Source organism: Panthera onca, chromosome C1, assembly GCF_046562875.1.
Source record: "Panthera onca isolate mPanOnc1 chromosome C1, mPanOnc1 haplotype 2, whole genome shotgun sequence".
Taxonomy (NCBI): domain Eukaryota; kingdom Metazoa; phylum Chordata; class Mammalia; order Carnivora; family Felidae; genus Panthera; species Panthera onca.
This window is the reverse complement of record NC_138346.1, coordinates 39,447,917-39,475,510: the sequence shown is the minus strand read 5'-3', so window position 1 is coordinate 39,475,510 and position 27,594 is coordinate 39,447,917. Positions and strand designations below refer to the sequence as shown.

Below are 27,594 nucleotides of genomic sequence, written 5' to 3'. Positions count from 1 at the left end.
TAAAAACCTACATAAAACAAGGTTATGCACTGATTAGTTGGCTAAAATGTTATAAACAGAAGCTTGTAGGAACCTAACCCTGTATTTCCTCTATCAATGTGTTAGTATTCACTGGAATAGAACTACAGTAAGTGATGTGATTGTACCTTAGTACATAATCAGATTATACATTTCTTAAAGAATCCCTTATTCATCTTTTTTAAAAAGTCAATTTATTTAAACTAAAAACAAAGACACAACAGAAACAGTTCACCCATTTCTGGGTAAATAAAAATCCCTTATTCATCCTTATGCAACATGTAGTACACTGCCACTTACTAACATTTTCTGAAAGTATCTAGTTATTACCAGAGAATAGACTTGTTTTCAAATTTACGTGGCTTTTTAACAGACAGGATCTAATAAACACATATGTACTGGAAAGGAGTTCAAAAATGACATGTGTCAAGGCTCGGACCTCCAGGCAAGGAAGTTTGCTTAACAAACTCAGAAATACTTTAAAGCAAAAGACAGTCACAAATGTAAAAAAGCACTTTTTAATTTTAACCAAAAGGATCATTAAGTTGATATATATATATGTGTGTGTGTGTGTGTGTGTGTGTGTGTATATCTATATATATATACTTTTTTTCTGAAGTATTTATAATAATGTCAGTCAGTATGCTTAAGCAACACAGTTATTTAATGAAAGTTAAGATGGGCAGTTGTAATTTGTGTGAAATTTACAATTAGAATTTAAACTTCTTTAAAGTCTTATAAAATTCTAAATTGATAATAATTCTCCAAATTGGAAGTCAGATAACTTAATTTTAATACAATTTGAAATTAAAGAACAATTGTTTACACAACAACAAATAAAGACAAGTTTCCAAGACAGATATAAAAATCTAAATTCAAAAATAAACAGAAGAAATGTAAACAGTTATAAGATATCAATTTATAAATGTTGTTTAGAGCAAAGCTATTCAAAGTCTGGTCCATGAGCTATTAGCAACCCATTCCAAATGAAAGAAAAAACTTGTGCCAGAATAAAAATGAACTATATCATTAATCAGCTGACTTTTTATAACAAGACTTTCTTTAAAGGAAGCAATGTTTTGATGTACCTTCTGGGACAGGCGCCTAATCTCATTACAGACTGTAGAACACATACTGCTTACTTCTTTAAAGTGCCCCTATAAATTTACTGCTCAGAGTTAACTTGACCGTGGGGAAAAAATTAAAATGACAATCGTAACTGTCATCTGTACTTTATTTTTTAATCCTATCTGTCCAAAAAGCAAAGTTATTAAACTTTATAAACACACCACAATTTAACATTAATTTTCAGATGTGTTTAAGCATTACTGACATCTGGTCACCTCAGAGGGGCTAAGATTCCTGCTTTAATGAGATACATCATCTACTTTTGATATTTGTTTTCAACCTTGGGAGAAAAAGAATAAGAATTGAGTCATTTGTCAACAAGTTCTCCCTAAATACTGGTTTAATTTATTTTCACATTTCAAACAGTGAAAATATTTAAATTAACCTTTATGAAAAAAACTGAATTTGTATGCTGTTTGTGCAACTCCTTGTTACGTTTTTGTAATAAAAATTGCTAGGAAAAAAGGTACGGAAATTTACAACTCTGTGTATTCTAGTAACTAAGGGGCAGCAGATGAACTATTTTAAGATTCTTCATATTAAAAGAAAGCTGGCATAAAATATTTTTTAAGAATCAGCTTATAATTTAAAATTCAAACACTTTTTTATTTTTAATTTTTACTATGGCATAATTCCTCTAGAAATTTAAAAATAAAATATGATCTTTTGTAAAAATCCTCTTTCACCAATGGCTTGCTAAATTTTACCTGCATTAGCTTAATATGGAAGGCAAATAACTAGACAATCTACAATTTAGAAAAAACTCATCAGTTTTAGATATACAAGAGCCCAATTTAGCTTTTGCAATGGCTAGTTTATTGAACCAACAAACTATTTCTTAAAGAATTTAAATGTATATTTACATGTCCATAAGAAGAGAGCTCCTTTGGCACCTGAGTTGAACACAATATAGTACAGCAAAGAATCTCTAAGAGAAAGTTGTCTAAAGACTATATATTTTATCTATCTATACATAAATACATACACCTATACATATACACATATACACACACAAGTAGAAATAACTTTTTCTTTAAGGCATGCTAAAGATTTAAAAGGAATTCACCATTTAGTCAAATAAAGTGAACTGATGGCTATTAAAAACAGTTTTAAGTTATTTGGAGTCTTATCAAATTTCAGAAAGTTAAAGACTTTACAGTAATATGTAATTCAAGGGGGGGAAAACTCAAGAATTTTTTTTGTCAAAATATAATTTAATTTGATATAGTAACATGATCATGAGGTAATTATCCTAACATGATAATATAACAGAATTTTTGATAGTAACCAGGTGCAAAATCATCAAAGATAACCATAAAAGGAGTAAACTTCCCTTTATTATCACTAAACAGTCACCAGCCACCCTTCTGTCCTTAGACTCTTGCATTGGTTCCAACAAAAGACCATTATAAGGCTACCCTGCAGATGGCCCTCTGCTGGGCCTCATCACTCACTGGAATTTTACCTAAGAACTTTAGAAGAGCATAATGTCATCAGGTTTTATGATCACATCCACCTTGCTGTTGTGGACTCTGGCACTGTGTTAACAGTCTTACTGGTACTGTGATATTTTTTTATGTATACTTTTAGAACTCTGAATGACTGGCTTACATCCTAAGACTTAGAAAACATCTAAAATTCTGTAAGTTGCTGAAATAAGTCAGCATTTTCTTCTACGCTCAATTAATAAATATGTTTGGCCACCCAAAATAGAGCACATGCAGTCTTACTTAAGTATCTTCTACTTCAGAAATTCTGGAAGATGAAAATCCTCTACACCTGTGTACAATCTAAGTCTCCATCTTTCAGTCCTTATTAAATCTGAAGTATGATGAGAGAGGGCAAGACATTTGAGTCAAAAAAAAAAATGATACCATGCTGCTTTTTTTTTTTTCCTCCAACTTGTATAGAATATCCCTAATTGGGTTTATAATTTCCCTCTTTGCTCTGGTTAAAGGACTTGTCTCATGTAGCAGATCATATATCCTGGAAATCTTAGGCAGTTTCAAAATATTTGTGATTGAAATATTTTCAAATATAAAATATCCCACATCTATAAAAATAGTAAATATTCTTGCTTAAACTTGACATTGTTATCCTAATAAAATTTTGTCAGTAGAGGCATGTATATAGAACTTACCTCATAGAACCTATTGAATTCAAATGTCTTCGTTTTGTTCAGTTTTATATCAACCATAATATAAACCCGAATCAATGTTTTCCTCACCTGTAAAATATTTTGATAAATCCATTTGAACTTGAATTCTTCAATTAACATGTAAACTCACATGCATAGCTTTATTTTTGTCATATATTTAAATATTTTCTTCTCTGAAGAGTTAGTATCTCAGAACAGGAAACGAAATTATGCTTGTTACTAATAATTTGGCATTAAAACACTTCTATGCAAAAGTGCATTTACAAAATAAACATGCCATAAATGAAGCTACAAACCACAATCTCACATTGGAGTAGATTTCAAATTCCAAATTCAGTCCAGTAAGTCAAAGAGAAAAGTGCTAACACAGCAAATCTGAAACAAGTTCATGGGGATTGGGCAATGAGTTATCAAAGCGAAATCTTTTGGAAACCATGCTGCTATCCTCTGGAATATTCTCTTTGTCTTCTCGATCACTACAGGTTCCATTACAAGAGGATTTAGAAGTTTTGTCTTCAGAGGACCTTAATGAATGATCCTGACTTTGAGAGGAAGTGGAAGATTCTTCAGGGTGAAATAAGTTTCCAAAGTCCCACTGCTGTAGCCAAGAATGAGACAGGCAGATTTCTGCTGTGGGTCTTTTCCTTTGAAAAGAAAGCATCAAGTGAAAATGGAGAACTAAAAATCAAGTTGGAAACATCTGCAGTTTGATACACTATAGACTTATTTTTTTAATTTATTATGAAAATAACACATATTCATAGTATAGAGGGAATAACAATACCAAAATTGTAGTACCTAGAGTTTCTTTAATATTGACATGTGCTGAAAATTCAATTCATCATGGAGCTTACAGGTAAGACTAGACAAAAAGCTTGAGGACATATGTTAAGCCTCACAAGTAAAAATTAGTAAAATTATAAAATTCCTTGATAAAGGAATAAAGGATAAAGGAATATCTTTAAAGAGATAAAGACATGAAACTATGAAGGAAAACATGTAATTTATAATCTATTATTCTGTGTTCTTAAAAGCAATACTGTTAAATCTCAAAAATACAGGCTGCTCTTGAATGATGTTTATCCAGTATTTTGAGTTTTTACATTTTGCTTTCTCTTTTGAAAATAATATGGTCAAATATCACAATTTTTCAAAAGTTAGGAAAATACCTATCTATAGTCAGACCTACAACCTTAACACAATCACCATTTCCATTACAACATGTTTTCTTAGTCTTTATCTTCATCTTTTATGATCATTTTATGTTCATTTTTTTTCTGATTATAAAGAAGTGAATTTACTCACTATAGAAATTTTTATGTTCGTTTTTTGATTTTAAAAACTTAATGGCTCATTTTAAAATTTTAGAACCTAAGGAAAAAACTATTTAAGAAAATAACCAGAAGCAATTTTACTACTATACTACTATTAAATAACCATTTATGTCCAAAACACGGCCAGTGAAAATTTGTGTGGATTTGCATTAAGCCAATAAAATAATTAGCAAACCCGTGAGTTCTTCTTCCTTAAACTGATAAGAAACTGAATCCTCCAGGAGATTAAGTAAAGGTCAGAGATAAAAGACCTGACAGCAACAAAACCAGGATCCGAGCCCAAGGCATTTTAAAGTAAACGGGGCTGCTCTGGGTAAAGAAATGGGAGGCCAACTTTTTCTTTTCCTGCTCTGAGTGAATTGTCCTGGCTCTGAGTTGCCAATGAGTGAAGTAAGAGTCCTAAACCATGGTTTCAAATCCCCTTCTTTTGCAGGTGGTCAAAGAGCATTCGATTCTTAAACGTTTGACAATCAGTAATTTACACTTCCCATATAACTATAATTACTTGACTACATATTAGTCACAACAAAGTCTATCGCAGCCAGCCACGTGTATTGTAAACCTTCTATTTCTTTTAGGGAATTTCAGGGTTTAGTAGCAGGTTGCGAGAGAAATAACCCAAATCTTCTCTTCACTCCAAAATTTCCTGCTGTATGTTTTGTATTTACCATGTTTGAAGTTATAGATTTGGTATTTAATGATCTCTTATACCACCTCTCTTCCCATTTTATCTGAAACTTGAGAGCATACTTCTAATAATTTTATACTGTTTTATTTTATTTATTTTTTTTAACGTTTATTTATTTTTGAGACAGAGAGAGACAGAGCATGAACGGGGGAGGGTCACAGAGAGAGGGAGACACAGAATCCGAAACAGGCTCCAGCCTCTGAGCTGTCAGCACAGAGCCCGACGCGGGGCTCGAACCCATGGACCATGAGATCATGACCTGAGCCGAAGTCGGACGCTTAACCGACGGAGCCACCCAGGCGCCCCTTTTTTAAAAATTTTTTTATTTTATTTTATTTTTTTTAATTTTTTTTTTTTTAAGCTGTATACTGTTTTAGAATATATCTTTCTTAACAGACATAGGATTCATTTTGTAATTGTACTTAAACACATTAATGTTATAACTTACTCTGGATTTTTTACTAAAAGCCTCTGGATAAAATCTGTGGCCAGCTGTGAAACCGATGAAAATGTTTCTTCTGAATAATCTACATTAACTTGAGAAATATTGAGGTATGTTTCTTGATTATCTTCTCCCACAAATGGAGATGTATGAGTTAACAACATATATGCTATTATGCCAATATTCCTGAAAAACAAAGAAGGGAGAAGAGGGGAATTTAAAACATATGTTAATCTGAAAACATTTATATAAAGTAAAATTGATACTTAGCAGATTCCTGTCCTCAGAACTTGTAAACTATAGACTTTAAATTGCTTTTCAAATTTCCTATATTATTAAAACTAAAATAACTGTGTTATCTCAAAGTCTGCCTCACAGAAAGAGAATATAAGGGGAATATACATGTTACATAATTATAAATATAATGTATCAAATATATAGCATGATATCTATAGTCTGCCCTTCATTCAGACACCCTTATTGAGTACACAAAGCTGCTCAAAGGGCAGCATTTCCTAAATGGTACCCAAAGACATATTAATGATCTGTGCGACATAAACAGAAGTTCTCTGCAAACAGAGTCTGCAAGTTTAGCAAAGTACAAAATTGGATAGGTGGATTTTTTTTCATTGCAAGACTTTTCAAAGCCTTAAACACATTCACGAGAAGTCTGATGCTTAGGAGGCAGAAAAAGACAACACATACAGTGCATGTTTCCCACTTATTTAGCCGTAGGACCTTTTTTCCTTGGCAAGCCCATTACAGTTCCATGGAACACAGGGAACAAGTCTAAACTCTTCCACTTGGACTATGGAGTCAGACCCCCACCATGTTCCCAGCTAAAGTTCTAGTATCAATTCCCGTTCTACTCCTTATGACATCTGATATTCAAAATATGATTTTGCTTGCCACAGAAACTCACAATGCCCTAGAAATATAATCTCCTAAAACTAAACTTTTGTATAAACCTGACTTCATTTTCTCCATACCAAATACCTTTCCAGTTCATCTAGACCTAGATTAGGTATCTCCCATCTGGTGCTTGTCTACTGTTTCCTCCATGCTCATTAAGTATTTTACCTTATTACAGAACATATCACACAGTACTACAACTATTTTCGTTTTTTATTAGACCGAGTCTTCCTTCAGGAAAGGGATCTTCCTATTTATTTCTATACTTTTGGCTCAGAGCCAAAGTATTACTTAAAAAGAATGTACAGATAAATGCCTTCTTGTGGCACAGTAATGATACTTCAAAAAAATCTTTTATAGAAAGCCTTATTATTTACATTTCTTTGGAATCAAAGAAACGCAGAATATATATTCTACCAAACTTTTAATGAAAGCATTTAGGTAACTAACAAAATCTTACCACATATCTGTTGCTGTAGTAATAGGATCATAGTTCAGGATTTCTGGAGCTGAAAGCAAAGATAAAATTCAAATTCAATACTGACAAATTTAAAAACATGAAAATTATTTTACAATAATTATATATATTTAGTATATATATGTAAAATTATAATATATATTATATACAATTATAATAATAAAACTGCTTTAATTTTAAAGAATAATATCAAATTGATAGAAATTTAGCATAGTATTAATTATCCTGTGATTGGACATTTAAACATATCTAATGTTGAGCAAATTATATATATACTCAGAAGGTTCAAAAGCACAAATAATATTCTTGGAATAACCAGTAGCTATGGAGGAATGTTTTTAATCATTAAATCAATCTCAGGAAAAACAATTATGAAGAAGTAAAATTTTAGACACTGGAATCTTTTTAAAAATTGTAGTTTGATTACTCTGTTAAAAATTAGTTTGTGTTATTTTATTATATTGAAGTTTTTCTTTTCAGAGTAAAGAGAATCATATATATTTACAACAACATTATGAGTAAATTATGCATTCTGGAAGGGCTTTACATTTTCAAGTAGATTCAATATCCCTCTTAGACTATCAAAAACCTAATTTCCTATGTAATTAACTTCCCATCATCTTCTTCCCTGCCAACTTTTTAAGTGCAAAATAAATTCTCTATATCTTGTGATTATCATAAATTTCAAATTAGTAGAGGCCAAACTAGGATTTATGCTTGAATAATAACTTTGCTTCACAAAAATTATTTCCTAAAGCCTAACATTTTTATTAATAAAGACTTTGAGTCATATATTTGTCTGTCCATCACACAACGTACCACCCTATACATACTTCTGTGAGCTGTGTTATCTATAATTACGAGCATTTATTCTAGGACACTATTGTCCCTATTTGCATTCAAAAGTTAGTAATTTGTTTTGTTTTCATTTGAGGAAAGTCAGCTGCCTTGCTGAGTCGCACCTGTTCTGTGTAGTTGTATCTTTTCAATACTTGCATGGGGGTATCAATATAAGCAACAACAAAAAAGTGCAAAAAGATGAATTTTATAAATTAAAATAAATTTATGTGCTGCTTCATATAACTTAAATTTTTTTCACCTGCATGATTTTATTTGTTGATATAGTACAATATTCCCAGATTATCTAATCATAAGATCTTTTTTTGACATCCTTTTTCTTCAAAATCCTCCTTTTACAACCCTAGGCAAAACCTCACATTTTTAAGCAGCAGCAACAAAAAGCAAGTAGTCCTGCTAAAAATTCTTGCAAAACTGAAGATGATGTATATTTATAAACAGCTTCAGAGTTGGGACCAGGACACAAATAGAAATGACATTTATCCAACACCCAGGCTTCAAAGGTAAAAATGACTGGGCCGTGTGACTGCCTGTTTTCCTCTTTTTTCCATTTTCTCCTGTTCCCTAACTTCCCCTTCATCCATTTTTCTTTATGTAATAAACTGTTACACACAAACATTAACTTCTGAATTTACATGTCCAATGTCATGTGAATTGTTGTGAATGTCTCAATGGTCCTACATTCACTAAAGTTCATTTATTGTGTCATAACCAAATTTCAATGCATTAAAATACCTGAATCAAATAAATCCTGGAATTACATGCTCTAAAATATGGCTTTATAGAGATAACATTTAGTTGATAAATTTCAAAATGGTGTATAAAATGAAAGGAAGTTCTTACCTAAGTATTCTGGTGTTCCCATAATTTCCCGAAGTTCACACGCATTCCCTATTTTTCGAGACATTCCAAAATCTACAATTTTTATATCTCCAAGAGGGTATATGCTGCTTAATAATATATTCTGTGGCTAAATAAAGCATAATAAAAATTGGTAAGTAATATACAACAATAAAAGAGTACTTGTCTCAGATGGGAAGTAAATTAAATGTTTAGCTATTACACATTTCATTAAGTCATTCACCAAACATCTACTGAACTACTAGTTAGCAAAAGCTTTATGCTCAATGATAAATAAAGGTAAAATTATACTCAAAGGATTCTTAGTTTGGATGAAAACAAAGTTAGATGAATATACAGATTGAGTGATTATGAGATAAACTGAATAATAAACACGAGACTACTTAATTCTGCCTATTATAAAGTCTAAGAACCTTTTGCTGTAGAGATGATATTTAAGCTGAACCTTACAGAATAAATAGGAGTATTCCGGTTAGAAAGGCACTCTAGGGAACAGCATGAAAGAAAGTATGAAGGAATAAAAAATGTATACTTTTCCAGAAACAGAAAATGGTTCAGTATGATGGTTCTGGGTCTATTAGCTTAGACAATAAGATATATTGATGCATGGGAAGTGTCACCCACTGCTTCCCAGAACCAAGAGACTTTGCTGAAGTCTATTACAAAATTCCTTGCCACAGTCATAACCCAAATAGTTGCCAAGGTGCTGTTCCCAAAGTCTGTGAGAAGAATTCTAAGTCTAACTTCAGGAAAACCCAATGCTTGTTTATTATTAAATCACAGAGACATTAAAGGAGAAGAGGTAAGGGTAATTAGATCTACTGTTGTCAACCACAGGCTTTAGGATATACAAAGCCAGGTTTATTTCCCATCCCCAACCTCAAGTGCTGTGTGGTGTTATGTAATACACTTGGTTTATCCTTAGCAGGAGAAAGACCCAACAGCAAGTTTGTGGGGGCATGATCGTCTGGATATGTACCATATTGTTGTTTTTACAACAGCTTATTGGTAGGGGACATGGCAGGGCTGCTAGGTACTTAACACTACCCTCTTCCAGAGGGGGGCCCAACACAGACAAACATGTTTTTTCTTTTGAAAATGGGGTAAGAAAAAGAAAGAAAGTCTAGTTTGAGACAAATTTTGAGACAAAGTTTGTACAAGATACCCAAATGGTACCTAATTTGCAGTTGAAGAAAATAATTTGGAATTTAGGAGAGAAGTCTGGGCTATAGGAAAGAGAACTGGGAATCATCATTATGGTGAAAGTGGTAGTGAAGGGCAAAGGATCATGCAAAGGGAGACAATATAGAAAGAGAAGAATCCAATGTTCAAAAAATAAGACACAGATTGATTGAGATTTTGGGTGGCTGTGGAGGAAAGATAAAGAGAAAGGATAATAACGTAAGAGTTTAAAATGGTATTTCAGGGCTTGAGTAAGGGGACTGAATGGTCTGGGGGGCAAAAATGGAGGGGCCAAAAGACTAAACATCTCAAGGGAAAAATGAATGAATATAATGGGAGCAAAGAAATGAGCACTAGAAGGAGGTTATCTTCAGAGATGGAGATTAGGCTAGAGTATTTTAGAGATGGGGCAGTTTTACAAGATGAGAAATCCAGGATGTAAGAGTGGGATGGGGTACAATGATTGAAGAATTAGAACAGGGAGGAATGATGGTTTTTAAGAGCCCAGTGATTAATTTGATCTGCTCGCACATGCAGTCCTCTCCTCTCTGCCAATACAAAATTAAGTCCATGTAGCACACATACACAAGTGCACCCAGTGCAGTACAGAGAGTCATAATCTGACTGTTGCTTCCTACCAAATCCAGCTTGCAATTATGCATCCCAAGAGCAGAAGGAAAAAAGATGCTATATTACTTAAAATCATATGGTACATTACCTTTAAATCAAGATGTACAATGTTATTCTGATGTAGATAACATACTCCTTCAAGTATTTGTTTAATGAGTCTGATAATGTCATTTTCAGAAACCATTTCAGCCAGCTCAGGTAAACACAAGTTGAAAATTTCTCCACCTGCAGCACTGAAATAAAATTCAAATAGAAACTTGGAAAATCATTGACCTAAAAATGACAATTTTTAAATACTGTAAAACTGTTAAGTAAAAGCTATAGCTATCTAGTCTCTCTCTATAGATACATATACTTTTGATTCTCATGACAACTATGTGGGTTATTATTCCCATTTGACTGATGAAGAAATAAGTACAAAGAGGTTAAGCTACTTGTACAAGGTAACATAGTAAACAGGAAACCAGAACCTGAGTCTGTATGATATGGGCAAAAATCTGCATTCTTAACCAGTATCTTGTACTGTAGCTTCCCAAATCTTTATTATTTTTAAAAGAATTGAAAATCTAAACAATGCTGACAAAAGCATAGAAAAAAGGCCCTTGGTTTGGAATCAAATGATATAAATTTAAATCCCAGATCTGCTATTTACCAGCAATATAACTAGGATCAGTCATTTATTTGTCTTTCACCACCTGTAAAACAGAGTCATAACTGAGCTCAATAGATTTTTTTTTTTTTTTAAGAGAGAGTGCAAACAGGGGAGAGGGACAGAAAGAGAGAGAGAGAGAATCCCAAGCAAGTTCCATGCCCAGTGTGGAGCCCAACACAGGGCTTGATCCCATTGACCCTGAGATCATGACCTCAGCCGAAATCGAGTCGGACGCTCAGCCAACTGAGTCACTCTGGCACCCATACATTTTTTTTGAAGATTAAATCTAAAAAAATGCAAACCCTCCTCCCCCCCCCCCCCCAGATGGTTATTCAAAAATTTATAAGGTATATTTAAGAACATCTCAAGTAGGGTGACTGGGTGGCTCAGTCAGCTAAGTGTCTGACTTTGACTCGGGTCATGATCTCATGGTTCATGGGGTCGAGTCCCACATCGGGCTCTGTGCTTCAGAGCCTGAAGCCTGCTTCAGATTCTGTGTCTCCCTCTCTCTCTGCTCCTCCCCGGCTCATGCTCTCTCTCACTTTCACTCTCAAAAATAAATAAACATAAAAAAAATATTAAAAAAAAAAAGAATATCTCAAGTAAAGCATATTCTATGTGGTAAAACAGGACAGTGTCTGACATGTAGAAGGTGTTCAATAAAGGTTTGTTGAATGAATGAATGATGGAATAGGCAGTCATTCTTCAGAGCAGCTGAAACTGAAATTCAGAAGTCTCACTGACTGACAAGAGGAAGAAGCATGTCATATGTATGAGCAGTCATAAGAAGGAAAAGAAAAGGGAAAGAAAAACCTTTGTTTCTGAAGGTATATATTCACAGACCAAAAAATAAAAATAACTTTAAAATATAGGAACGTGCCATAAAAGTAACCAGTTTACGTATAATTTCTATCTTCTATGTCCTCTAAATTTAACACAATGCATAGGTATTACTTTTATAACCAAAAGTATCCTAAGGGTTTTTTGTTTGTTTCAGTAACAAAATCAAACAAATATTATAATTGTCAGCCAATCAGATTGTCTCTTCTTTTTAGGTTGGTAAGTTGACCAATGTCTTTTGTAGGATTGCCATTTTTCCCATAAAAGCAGGACACAGGTAGAGCTATGGGAAACGGAAAATTAGGAAGAGGAGCTAAGAGGAGGGAATGAACAGATAACACAAGAAGCAGATTACAGAAGTCAGCAGAAACTAGAATAAATGTAAGCAGTGAGTAGTAGACAAGCAGATGATTTGGTCAAACAAGCCACACAAGAGCAGTGACTAGAGAGGAAAAAATCTCTCTATAGAGATAAAAGACACCTATATACCATTATCATTGCCCTGGAAGGCATATTCAGGTACACCTCCTTTTTCTCTATTAGAAGAGTTGTCCTCTGATGGGACATCAACCAACAAATTTAGAAATTTGGAGTGTTTGCCTTCATTCGCATATGTATTTGTATGTATGTTGTGTGTGATAATAGTACTTTAGTAGAAGTACACTGTCATGTAAACCTATGTGTTATACATCTTTCAAAAGGCTAAATAAATGTGGTAAGATGTCAACAATTGGTAAATCAAACTGAAAAGTATGAGTATTGATTATACTGTTCTTTCAACTTCTTTGAAGATTTTAAATTTTGTACCAAAAAAGTCAAGGAAGAAAAGTATGTAGGATGACTTGAGGAGGGGATCAGATTGGTAATTGTTATTAGAGTAAAAGATTTCACCGTTCTACTTTCACCACATAAAAAATTATGCCACCTTATGAAAATAACTAAGTCTCCCTGGCTACATTTTTACCTTTGAGATTATCTGATGTGACAATGCTACCCAAAAAGTAGTAAGAACTAAACCAAATTCTAGCAATAAATTTTAGTAGGTCTTAGTTGATCTAGTAATAAATTATTTCAGGGGTGCTGGGTGGCTCAGTCGGTTCAGCATCTGACTTCGGCTCAGGTCATGATTTCACAGTCCGTGAGTTCAAGCCCCATGTTGGGCTCTCTGTGGACAGCTCAGAGCCTAGAGCCTGCTTCAGATTCTGTGTCTCCCTCTCTCTCTGCCCCTCCCCTGATCACGCTCTGTCTCTCTCAAAAATAAGCATTAAAAAAATTTTTTTTAATTATTTTAATCCATTTATACATTTAATGAGTGCTTGCTATACACTTCAGCCATAAGGTACAGTTGTGCCCTTATGGAATTCAGTTTACTTGGCAGGGTACCTGAATCAATTTTCAGAGTATGAACAAAATCCAACCATAAAATGTGTCAAAATTTTCTGATGTATTTTGTTGTTGCTATTTAGATAAATCCCCCAAAGAAAATTTTATGAAAGTACTCAATGCTCCTATGTATTCATTCTCTAAAACTAGTATTCCATTACTATGTTTGAAAAAGGTTAGCTCCTTTTCACATACTTCAAACGTGCAGTGTCATGCAAGTAGATAACTTGTTTTTTTCTCAAGTTAGTTAACATACAGTGTAGTCTTGGCTTCAGAAGTAGAACCCAGTGATTCATTTCTTACATATGACACCCAGTGCTCATCCCCAAAAGTGACCTCCTTAATGCCCATCACCTATTTAACCCACCCCCATCCCCCACCCCCATCAACCCTCAGTTTGTTCTCTGTATTTAAGAGTCTCTTATGGTTTGCCTCCCTCTTTTTATATTTTTTCTTCCCTTCCCCTATGTTCACCTATCAAATTTCTCAAATTCCACATATGAATGAAATCATATGGTATTGGTCTTTCTCTGACTGACTTATTTTGCTTAGCAAAATACCCAAGTAGATAACTTTTTAAAGGTTAGATTAATCTAACAAAAATAATCACAAAATATATGAAAAATGAAATCAGACTGATAGCATCCTGGGCATTTCTGTGATTCTAACTTATTTTGAAGGTGTTATATTATACCTTAGTATGTTGTTTTATGGAAAATGTACACAGTATTAATTCTTTAATAAAAATTTTTTTAATGTTTATTTGAGAGAGAGACAGAGAGCGTGAGCAGAGGAGGAACAGAGAGAGAGAGAGAGAGAAGCCAAAGCATGCTCTAGGCTCTGAGCTGTTAGCACAGAGCCCAATGTGGGGCTCAAACCCATGAACCGTGAGATCATGACCTGAGCTGAAGTCAGATGTTTAACTGACTGAGCCACCCAGGCACCCTCATAGTAGTCATTCTTTTTTTTTTTTTTTAATTTTTTTGACATTTATTTATATTTGAGAGAGAGAGAGAGTGAGAGAGACAGAGTGAGCAGGGGAGGGACAGGGAGAGAGGGAGACACAGAACCTGAAGCAGACTCCAGGCTCTGAGCTGTCAGCACAGAGCCTGACGCAGGGCTCGAACCCATGAACCATGAGATCATGACCTGAGCCAAAGTCAGTCGCTCAACCAACAGAGCCACCCAGGTGCCCCATAGTATTCATTCTTAAATGAACTACTTGCCAGTTTAACATTTTGCAAAATAAGCATTTTCATATTTATAAGTTGATTCTAGGTAATCAACTTTCCTGGTATAAAAACATACTTTTTACAAATATATAAACAAACTTCTTCATCCTTAAAATACCTGAATACTAAAATTAGGCTATATTACTTTTTGGTTTTTATTATTTTATTTTAGAGAGAGAGAGAAAGGCAGAGAAAGAGCATGAGTGGGAGACAAGGGCAGAGGAAGAGAGAGAGAGAGAGAAGAGAGAGAGAGAAAATCTTACGCAGGCTTCATACTCAGCAGAGAGCCCAATACGGGGCTTGAGCCCATGACCCTGGGATCATGCATGACCTGAACCAAAATCAAGAGTTAGAAGCTTAATAGACTGAGCCACTCAGACACCCCTAGGCTACATAATATACTTTTACATTCAAAAAGGCAATGATGCAGGTTAACCACTAAAAAGAATTACCGTATTTATAATGCACTTTTTTCTGAAGTAAATACTTAATCTCTTTAGTTTATTATAAAATAGATTTCTTCTATAAAAAATTATCAGACGCTAAAAGCATATTAAACATAAATTTGGCTAACCTTTTCCAATTGTTGTAGATGTTCAAACACATTTTATATACATATAATAAATGTGTCAGACTGTCACTCATAAAGGTACTATTTTAGAGTCACATGTGAATATACTAATTAACCGGCCAGTTGGCTTAACCATGACCTACCCCATGCTTAATGTGATGAATTGTTGACTATTTGGGTGTTTTCAGCTTTTCACTGAGTTGTGGGAAGAGATATATTTTATTTCTTATTGCTACAATTCCTAACAGTTTTTCACAAGTTACACAATACTAAGTAAATGTGTTTCTTCAACAAACAATGTGACAAGCACACCTTCACCTTCATGCAAATTCACCCTTCTTTTCTCCATGAGTCATTCCTTTGGATGTATTTTTCAAATAGATGGATAAATTATATAAATGATTTCAATTCTATTTATCCATCAGGTAGTTCTGCACAAAAACTCTTCGACTTTCTATGCTATTAGCAATGAAAGTATACTTGTTTCACCACATTCCTCAAGCATTGTGATGTCATTTGGGTTTTTTTGTGTGTACTGTTTAATTAGTTTTTGTGTATATGTGAAAATTTTCAAATATACACCATGTCTCTCTAATATTTTATCAACAGAAATCTTTACAAGTTTTTTTTCCTAAATGTTTATTTTGAGAGAGAGAGAGAAAGCACATGTGTGTGTGCAAGTGGGGGAGGGGCAGAGAGACTCAGTAAGAGAGAATCCCAAGCAGGCTCCATTCTGTCAGTGCAGAGCCCAATGCAGGGTTTGATCTCATGAACTGTGAGATCATGACCTGGGCTGAAATTAAAAGTGGGACACCCAACAGACTGAGCCACCCAGGTGCCCCCAAATCTTTATAAGTTCTTGTCATACTTTTATCATTCTTGTTCTTAACATTTCAAGCCACCTTTATCCCACCAATTAAAATAAGTACTACAAATTTATTTAAATTTATTAAAGTATATACTTACTACTCCAATATCAAAATGATTTCACTGGTATTTTCATAGACTTCATGAAGATTAATCACATGAGGGCAAGATTTTGCCAATTCAAGTACAGCAATCTCGTGTAGAATCTCTGCTCGACAATCCTGTCCTCTTCTTCTCTTTTTCAGAAACTTCGCAGCATATTCTTGGCCAGTAGATTTTGATATACACTGTCTAACCACAGCAAACTTTCCTCTGGGGGGAAAATGAGGACAGTCAATTTTAACTTTTCCAAAAAGAACAATATTAACATAACACACAGTTACAACTGCAATTTAGAATTAATCCTTTCAAACAACTATGCCATTAGTTGAGAACTATGTTCTCTTAACTGAATCAAATACTACATATACTTTTATGAAATTTATATTATTATCACAGAAAAATTAAAATGGCAAATGTAAAAACAGGATAAGACATAACTGTATTTGTTCATCACTGTTAATATAATATGTTATCATTGTAGGGGAGATCTCATTTGCATTCCAACTCCATGCCATACTCTTGTTATAAATGTTTGTGTTTAAATATCATAACAATCCTACATAGCAATGAAATTGTTTTGCAGAGCCCAGAGAGTATATGTATCTTAGTCTATTTCCAAAGACTGTACCTTTAAAAGGGTACCACACTAACTCTCTAATCAAAACAGCTTCCTTCCAAAATAAAAAATTAAAATTAAAGCAAAAGTGGGTATTTGACATTTCATTGTATCAGTGTAATCGCTTTGCCTTTCAGCACCATGTTTAACAATCTTTGAAACTTTCTATCACTAATTTAGTAGTTGTTTTTCCAGTAAATCTCTTAATATTGGCCAGTAGTCTATGAAGCCTGTAACAGATAACAGAGGTATATGTATCCTACGGAGAGTATCCAGAGACACTTCATGATCAACTAAGAAAATTAATAGTTATCAATAGCTAAGTACAAATACACCCATTAAGGTCATGTTTATCATTTTAGGAATAAGTAGGTGTTTAGCTCTCTCCAACAGAAGTGCTCAGCATCTCAGCCAAAATTTAAATCTACACTATACTAAGTGTATAGTTGCCCAAAATCTAATTTCCCAAAGATCGAGAGCTATTTTGAGTAAGACTATTTTAAGAAACTAATAAAGGCAACTGACTGCCTACCCAGAAAAATGTACGCCATGCCCTTAAACAGAAAGTTTTACATACAATTCCAGAGGGTTTTCAGACTTCAAAGCCCATCTATCGACCTTCTAAACCTGAGTCCACAGGATCCAAGATTAAGAACCTATATCCTAAGGCTCAAACTAACATATGAAGTATAAATAAAGGGTCTTCAGAGAAGAACTTTTGTTCCCTAACTCTTCTTTCTCCAATTTGACTTCTAACACATGTCAGGTGCTTAGCAAGGAAAACCTGGTATTTGGGGCTGGGGAGGGGGGAACAAAATAAATTGCTTGATTGTTATTTTAATTGCTATTCTCAAGGGCCAGGATGACAAGGATTCCTACTCTTTATTTCCCACATTTCTTCAAAACTGGTGCTGGTGAAAAGGACAGGAAACCAAGCTGAAAAAGTATGCTACAATGCCAAAAGAAGTGACCAGGCTATAATCTGACTCTTCTACATTCATCAAAACATACAACTCAATAAATTTGCATGCACAAGCCTGATTCTTGGAAAGAACGTTTCATTTAAGATTTGGCATATATAATTTAAACTAAGGCACTTTCTCACCATATGCAAAAGCAATACAATTCAATGCATTTCAATGAGCATACAAAAAGGTCATCAGTCTTTGTCTTCAAACTACCCTTTATAGATTTTATACTGGATAAATCAAGTCAAACTAAGATTAAATGACTCATGAAACATCATATATGGAATTGGAGTGCCAAGAATTAAACTACGGAAGGTGAATTTTTAGCTTTCTCTTCTAATCACTACAAAACAATTCCTCCCTTTAAGATCATTTTTTAAGAAGTGCAACTCACTTCTGCCAATTCTCACTCACATTTAGAAGTGAAAGTGTGTCTAAAACAGAAAGGAAATTTTGAGTTTTATACAGAAATTCACCTTGTAAAACTAAGTAAACAGAAACAAGTTAGCCAAGAAAATTGTCCATCTGAAAAAAAAAAAAGTTTATACTACCAACTGTGACAATTAAGTTCTGCTGCAATTCTGTAATTACATCTATAAGCCAGAATCTTCTCAGGAACAAAGAGCAAAATTAACTGGTAACACTTTTTAACCTCATTGTTTCATGTATTCTTATGAGGCTTTTTTAAACAATCCAGTACAAAAGTGACCAAATGATGCTGGTACTTATTTATTTACCTGTCAGTGCTTACCACTGGGTAAAAGTCCCATGTAGGCAGAGACCCTGTTTGTTCTAATTACTACAGTTGTTATAAACTGTACACTTTGCTAATGCATAACAGGAACTGAAATATCTGTTGAATGAATGCAAGAGCTATGCACCTACTAGAATACCATACACTGTGCTATTTTAGTTTATATCCTGTAGTTAAAGCATTTATATTTTTAAAAGTTATTTGAAATTCCAATAACATTTTACATATATATAAATGTATATGCTGTTAAATAAGGTAAATATTCTTACCATAATTATCAGATGACTTAGGAAGGAAAGAGTATTTATTTCCTATTCTAAAATGTTAGTTGCAGTTTAGAAGTAACAAAAATAATCTTTTATCATAATTTTCCTGTATCAAACTTAACAGAAATATTTAAGAAAATTAAATACCCTTAACAACAATACTTAATTCATAACCTAAAAAGGCAAAGCTGACTAGATTTCCCAGCAGTGAAAAGTGCTAGTAGTTACCCTTTTGCATTCTAGAATAGACGATAAAATGTGAAAGGAGGGGGGGAGGGTGAGCCACAAAGGAAGCTGACGTTTATTTCTGCATCTGCCTCACCCTTCTAACCACAAGAAGTCCTAAGAAACCTTGCCTCAGTTGGGGGAGGGGTGGAAAAAAACATATCCAACATGTTAAAAAACAGGAACAATGCAAAGTTTTTTGAAATAGTCTAAAACGAACTGTTAACTTTTACATATTTTCTTTTAGTCTGCTAAAGGAAAATAAATTCTTCAGCACTAACATCTTAAAATTAAATTTTAAAAAGTTGATTTAGAAAGATCAACTTGATTTAAAAGACTTTTGTAGTTCACACCACATGCTAGAATTATGTTTACATAGTTCAAAATGTAAAGCCTCAAGAAAAACAGTATTTTGATCTTAATTTTCATTGTGCATTAGTATAGGATATTAAAGTTAGTAGCAATAGTGGAAGAACTTAAAGCAAGTTATTGACAGATGAAAGATCATGATTTCCAACTGATCAAGTTTTACTAATTAGAAATACCAAGGGGCACCTGGGTGGCTCAGTTGGTTAAACCTCCCACTTCGGTTCAGGTCATGATCTCATAGTTCCTGGGTTCGAGCTCCACGTCAGGCTCTGTGCTGATAGCGCAGAGTTTGGAGCCTGCTTCAGTTTCTGTGTCTTCCTCTCTTTCTTTGCCCCTCCCTGCTCTCTCTCCCAAAAATAAAATAAACATATTTTTTTTAATAAAAAAAAGAAATATCAAAATTTACCATCTGACTCATTAGCCCATATTAATTCAAAGAAAAATGTTAGGTCTCTTTCATAAAGATATTAGAAGAGGGGATATTAGCAATCTGAGTTTGTTTTAATCAGAGTCTATTATGAGTTTTTGCTCTAGAATGTTAAAAAATACACCTGATTCAAGTTCAGGCTTGTTATTTATGATAGTATCTCATTTATAAAACAATGTAATTATTAATACTGTCCTCCCCAAAGTTTAGGTTCTACAAATCTCTCAAAGGAAAAAGTATTTTATAGACTTTCTAGCCCCCATAATATCCCTTATTTTGCAAAGTTAACTTAATAAATATATGTACAGTTACTGATCAAAATATAACTTAGAAAAATGGAAAAGATCCCCTTTATTGTGTTTACTGTTCAAAGCTTTTTATATTCAGTTACCTGCTCAAAGCAGTTGCCAAACATCTTTGCCATAGAAGGAAACTTGGAGACATCTAGTCCACCCTCTCAACGAAAAGGAAATCACACAACTAAGTAGATCACACAACTTTAGATCCACAGTAAAGACAGGTCAACTGACTTCCAATTTAATGTGTTTTTTACTAATATACTACATGATGCTATATGACATATATTTGACATGGTTGTTGAAGAAAAAAGAAAGAAGACTCCCAATGGAATCTTAAGCTATCTCAATAAACCTTTACAGCATTCTAGATGTTAAGATACTGACCAAACTGTGTACACTCTAGGCCTCCTCATTTTAAGACTGACAATGAAAAATACAAGGAGTCCAGAAGAAGGTAACTGGATCAAGGAAGGCTGTCTGGAAATTAGGTCATAATATGAGCATTTAAGGAAACTGGCAGTGTTTGGCCATATTCAAATCTCTGAAGAATTTTTACAAGGACATTACATGCAGCTACAAAAGATGAACCACATCTATTGGGTAGATGTTAGTAGAGTAGAAAACAGAACCTTCTGTGCCTAAGAGGCACCCACAAAATGGAACAGATACATTCTGAGGTAATGAGTTCCCCATCACGGCAGCATTCAAATTAAGGCTGGATAAACAGCTTGTCAAGAAAAGTATAGGAAAGATTGCTGCGTAAATTGTATTAGACCACCACTGACCACCAAAGTCCTTCCAGTGCAAAGATTCTATCACTATTTGATGTGAGATACAGGCAACTAAAAGTAAAACTTACTCCTTCCTGTTATAATGCAAACAGAAATAATCACAGATTTAGAACTAAACAATTTCCTAGAAACATTCTTTTTTTAAGAAAATTTTTTTAATGTTTATGAGAGAGAGAGAGAGAGAGAGACAGAACATGAGCGGGGAAGGGGCAGAGAGAGAGGGAGACACAGAATCTGAAGCAGGCTCCAGGTTCTGAGCTGTCAGCACAGAGCCTGACATGGGCTCGAACTCACAAACCACAAGATCCTGACCTGAGCTGAAGTCAGACACTCAGCTGATTGAGCCACCCAGGTGCCCCTTCCAAGAAACATCCTGAAAGGTTTTTAAAACTGTATCTTTCAATACACCATTAAAACACCCAGATACTTTGTACATAAAATTAAATAAATAAATATGCCAGGAATTAAGAAAAATGCTTTCATATTTAGTCCTTAGTCTAATGAAGTAGATGTTATCATCCTTATTTTGCAAAAGAAAGACTGCATCCAACAACTGATAAGGCTAGGACTTGTCACCCTTCCTGTAAAAGATCACCAAGAACAGAATTACTTTTCATGGTCCAGTCAACTTTTGTTTTCACACTGAGATTTTCAAAGATAAAAATCAATCATACTATCTTACTATAGATCTATCAATACAAACACAGACTTAGCAAACCATTTTAAGATAAGCAAAACATTTACCTCCAGAACTAAAATCAAACCGAAGATAGAAACTGATCACCATCTTTCAACTCTGCTAAATGTCTTTAATTTAAAGTTCAAAGATGCTGAACATATAACATAAATATCTTAGTCTATTTTTACAACTTCCATATATATTAAAATGGTAGTACTAAATTGCAGAATCCCAGGTTGCCCCTTGGCCTTAAGGAATTTACACTCTCATCAGGCAAAACAGGTAAGTGTTAGCGTTAAGTACAGGGTTTTACTTATAGAACATGCATTGTTTGTCATATAGAATTATACCATCAAATATGTGTTAAGTCTTTTTGTTTAATTTAGGAAAAAAGAGGAGGAGGCCCTCCTTATTTGTTTTGTAGCCCAGCACAATATCCTAGGAATTTTAAAAAATTTTAACAAAAATTAATAAGATTCTACTACTTCACAAATATTAACTAATTTAATCCTCATAACAACCATAGAAGATAGATACAATTATCTTCATCCCCACTTCTCAGATGAGGAAACTATAGCACTAAGAGGTACAGAAATTTAATTGAGGTCACACGGTTTGGAAATGGCAGAGCCCGGATTTGGACTTGACAGTCCACTATGCTAAGCTATCTGTTGCCATGCACAGCCTCAAATTAAGAACCCTGACCTCCTATCAGGGGCTCTTAAGCTAGGTGGGATATATCATACAAGCTCACTAACTCTCTACAGATTTGATTTCCAAGTCAGTTAAAACTAGATCCTGTATAATAATAGAAGACATGATGACTTTCTAGAATTCCAACCATTTTTTTAAATGATCAAGTGAATTTTATAAAACTATAGACCCAGAAAATTCAATATGTGAATTTATTCTTTTTTAATTTTTTTTTTTAACATTTATTTATTTTTGAGACAGAGAGAGACAGAGCATGAACGAGGGAGGGTCAGAGAGAGGGAGACACAGAATCTGAAACAGGCTCCAGGCTCTGAGCTGTCAGCACAGAGCCCGACGCGGGGCTCGAACTCACGGACCACGAGATCATGACCTGAGCCGAAGTCGGCCGCTTAACCAACTGAGCCACCCAGGTGCCCCTCAATATGTGAATTTAAACAGCATACATACCACACAATTTCCTTACCTTCCCAGCTCTTTAGATGTAAGTGTATAAAAATTATTAAAGTTTTCCATTCTCATTGGAGTTTGAGGAGTTGTAGTTAACAACCCTGAAATACTGCGACAATCAAATCTTCTCCTCGACATGTTAGATGACTCCCAGATATGCTTCTTTAGTCACTTATTTTTACCTATTTAAAAAAGAGAATATATAGGATATAACTTAAATGCAATTTTAAAAAAGATGTTATCTCAGATAGACAGGATGTACATTATGTTTTATAGCTCTAAATACAGCTGTAAGACACAACCCTTCCCTCCCCCAAAAAAAGAAAAGAAAGATTTTTAAACAGCACATTCGACCCAGAAGGAAGAAAAACAAAAAGCACACACACAAACTGGTATCATCTCTATGGTACTTGAACTAAGTTACTGACTTTATTTCATAATAAAACTACTATAAAAATCCTCAAACCTCTCAGATTCTTAGAAAATAGTTACAATAAAATTTTAATATAAGCAACCATTCAATTTAATTTTTAAACTGTCATTCTTTGAAGTTATACCTTCACATAACAAGATTTTAACACAGCAGGGTAATGACTACTCATTTTAAATATAACTTCTCATGGCCAAACAATTTTGGTGGTGAATTCCCATTTTGTGAGTTTTGTTACTGACATCTGAATGACTACAAGAAACAGAACTTATTTCACAGACTACCTACATTTCACTATTAAATTCAAACTTTCATAGGTCTTAAGAGTTTTTTCTTTTGGTAGAACTGAGCTCTATAATTTTGTTAGATGAGTGACCGTGTATAAAACCTTATTCTACAGTTCTGTACCTTGAACCCATATTTATCTTCAACTTTGTGATATTTACATATATTCAGTTTTAACAAAACTACCATTTCACATTAATTGAATTCATATAATTGCAGACTATATATTTTACAATAGTTAGGACTTCCTCCTATGTTTACCAAAAAAAGATCCAGTATTATTCTTCTAGCACCCTCTTTCAATAACACTGTAGGGTTTTTGTTCTTTCTCTGCCACATTTTTCCTCTGTTTATTTCCTACTTGACATGTACTGTTGTTTACCTTCCTAAATTCAAATGCCAACTATATTCAATTAAAAAGCAGTGTGATAAGAGTTCAGTGTTTTCAGTTTCCATATTTTTGTGGTTTTATTCTTAAGTCAGTAATTTTTTCTTTCTCTAAATGTGTTGGTCTTTGGAGAAACAAAGACCTAACTAGTTTGGGTGTACATCTCTAGTGGTCTAAGGGTAGCAGCGTAGCATTCTGAAAATAACATTTGGACTGAATCACATCTGAGTCTGAATCCAACTTAACCATCATACCACCTATGAGATCTTAACTAAATTATTTAACTTCACCACTGTTATAAGCCAATTGTGTCCCTCCCTTCAAAATTCACATGCCGAAGTCCTAGCCCCCAGCACCTCAGAAGGTGAATGTATTTGGAGTTAGGGCCTTTAAAGAGGTAATTAAGTTAAAAATGAGGTCATTAAGGGGGCCCAAATCCAACGGGATCAGTGTCCTTATAAAAAGAGATTAGGCCACAGAAACAGAGGGAAAACCATGTGAGGACACAGGGAGAAAAAGGACATCTACAAGCCACAGAGAAAGATCTAAGAAGAAGCCAATACTGTCAACACCGTGATCTCAAATTTCTACTCTCCAAAATTATGGGAGAATAAATTTATTGTTTAAGTCACCCAATCTGCAGTACTTTGTCATGGCAGTGTGGGAAACAAATATAGCTACTTATAAAATATATATATATATATTTCCAAATGTATAAGAAGGGATACAAATATAACACTTTTTCAATCTTATTGCTTTGCCATATTTCGTTTAAATTAAAAATAAATATAACAAATAAATATAAATATAAATATAAAATATTTATATTTTATATTAATATATTATATTATATAAATATAATAATAATATTATATAAATATAAAATATAAATATAAAAAATAAATATGATAAAAATAAATAACATCACTGACACAGTTGAAGTTGGTCCCTTCTTTACATGCCCAGTTTACATTCCCACTATCACTAGGTGGGAGACCTTATCATTTTCTTGCCAACATTTGTCCCATTCAGGCCTTTAAATTTGGCTATTGTAGTGTGATGAAAGGAAATGAAATCTTGTGATTTACTTTGCATTTCTCTGATTACCAGTGAAGAAAGCTTGAATTCTGTTTCTTCTAAAGCATGGATTATAATAGAACTCTCAGAAGAACTCACAGAACTCTAAAGATTAAAATTAAAATATGATGAATTCATGATGAAGGATGCTGGTATAGTGCTTGTCATGAGAGTACATCATGATTGTTCAGTAAGTAAATATTGTTAATATTCTACCTAAAGATACTCTCTACACAGTCTCTGGGTACTGTTGAGTAGTTTGTACTGTTTTCATATACAAATTTCTCACCCCAAGTTAGCTTACACTCAACTCTTAAAATTCTGTTTTATTTATTTTTTATTTTTTTTACTGTGTTTTGATAAACTATTTATGTACTTTCTTAGTTCTGATAGCACTCAGTTACATTGGCCATATATTCCTCTCAGAAAAATCAATATGGTTACCAATTTCTATGCTCAATCTATTTTTTTTTTCAGGTCATCTTTGGCCTTTTACAATTTTTTTCTAAATCTCAAAGTCTATGAATATGCCTGCTTATGATCATATTTATATTATACATATATATACACATAAAGAAGGGATATAACTGTATCATGTATACAAACTGGGCTAAATTCCCAACAGTGTCCATCAATCAGGCCTTGGGAAATACAAGAATAAGAACATGTCAAATTCACTCACAGAGACAGAGTACAGGCTCTTGACTCTGATGTTCACCTCAGGGAGACTGTAGAATCTAAGATGTTTATCTCATGCTATGATATATCAGCTACAAAGTGATGTATTCATAAGAACTCTAACAGAACTAATTTTATGAGTAAGTATTTTTTGCTCTCAAGTTTCCTGAGTCAATATGGGTCTTAGATGTGGTCAAAGACTTATGCTCAATGAAATATAATTTATAATAACGAAAAAAAAACTTATTGAATGAATTCCAAAGTCCAACAATGTTTAAATATACCTAAAAATAAGATGTATATACTCAAAAACCATGCTTCCAAAGAATATTCTTAACTCATATAAGCTTAAGTGCAAAAAGGAAGACACAAAAAGCATATACATGATAATTTTGTGGCAAAAATAAAAAAGCAAAGAGAGGATTGGAAATTAGGGCAAAATGTTAATAGTGGCTATCTCTGGGTGGTGGGATCATGACAGTATTTATGCTTTCCTGCTTTTAAAGTATCTACACTAAGCAGGTACTACTTTAATAATAGGCAAAAATTAGTAAATGCCTTTGGAAATGCCTTAGAGAAAAAATATTGCTGTGAATATACATGATGAGACCCTAAATGCAGCAACTTGCCCACTTGCAAAAGAAAAATCTATCTCTTCACACATTAAGGGTTTACTTGGTTGTAGGTTCAAGAGACATTATTGCTCAAAATTTTTAAGGCCTCAGCATTTTCTCTGCATTTATACAGAGCAGATGGTGTTCACTATCCAAATAATATTTCAGCTTTTATGCAGAGACCATATAAGCATTCAAGGTAAGCACTAAATAAGAATTAATGCCTTGTTTAATACTGGACAGAAAAGACAATTTAACAAATTCTAAATTAATGTCATAGATACAATTCTATATAATGAATAACAATTTGTAACCTTAAAACATACACCTTAATTATGAGTATCACTTGTGAAAATCTAGACTTATCCTGGGTCCCCTGCCCAACAACTCCAAAATGTGATATCCAAATATACAGATAAATATTAAGTTTTGTTATATCTATTATTTAGTTATGTTAGAAAAGAGATGACCTTTTTAAAAAAGGATTGATATGGATTATAATAATATAACTAGGGCCTTATTAATTGAGCTACTTAATAATATTTCCTAATACTGGACACTGTCTTATGTTTAATTTTTTTACCCTAGCAACTTTTCCTTCCCTCACATTCATAATGCTCAATGTACCCACAGGCATTTTTAGGACTATAAATGTAGCTGAAAACAGCACTGGGCAATCAGCAATTCTTTTAAATACATGTTAATACAAAAATCTTTTTTTGAATTGTGATACATTTCAGACTAGCTCTGAACACAGCTACGTCTCAGAAAAAAAAAAAAGCGAGCACATTTCTGAAGACAGAACCTGACATTTACCTACTTATTGTTAATATACTACAGACTGCTTAAGGCATACATATAGCGTTCTATATTTTCCTTCTATTTACTGCACTTGACCCAGTTGCCACAGCCTAGATATTTTTCCATTTCTTCTCCTTTGGCCAATTTTACATATAATGGACCATGAATGTTACCTTTGTCTAAACCTCCCACAAACATCTGGTTGCCCATCATGTAAGATTTAATCCTTGGGTACATGAAGGCTATCAGTCAGCTCTCTGTCTCTGTGCCTTCCCACCAATTTCTCTTTAACTCCAACAACAACCCCAGACCTTTCCTTATTTTCTACCACAATTCACATAACTGATTCTACATTGCCAATATGTCCCAATCTATTTGAAATTCATTTCATAACACTTTATTAGGCTATACTAATTAAAAAAAATCTTAA

General features: G+C 33.6%; 1 protein-coding gene across 4 annotated transcripts in view; it reads right to left on the bottom strand.

Annotated features, from left to right (window-relative positions):
• Window positions 1-787: 787 nt before the first annotated feature.
• Window positions 788-27,594, bottom strand: part of STK17B (serine/threonine kinase 17b) — a 31,686-nt gene continuing 4,879 nt past the window's right edge. For all 4 annotated transcript variants that reach the window (XM_078451062.2, XM_060622744.3, XM_060622746.3 and 1 more), the window contains 7 exons: window positions 22,908-23,073; window positions 16,334-16,546; window positions 10,778-10,922; window positions 8,860-8,986; window positions 7,141-7,189; window positions 5,775-5,954; window positions 788-3,948 (listed from right to left, as the gene is read on the bottom strand). In XM_078451062.2, coding sequence (XP_078307188.1) covers window positions 3,666-3,948; window positions 5,775-5,954; window positions 7,141-7,189; window positions 8,860-8,986; window positions 10,778-10,922; window positions 16,334-16,546; window positions 22,908-23,029 — 1,119 coding nt within the window. In that variant the 5' untranslated portion in view covers window positions 23,030-23,073 and the 3' untranslated portion in view covers window positions 788-3,665. The remainder of the gene's footprint in view (window positions 3,949-5,774; window positions 5,955-7,140; window positions 7,190-8,859; window positions 8,987-10,777; window positions 10,923-16,333; window positions 16,547-22,907; window positions 23,074-27,594) is intronic.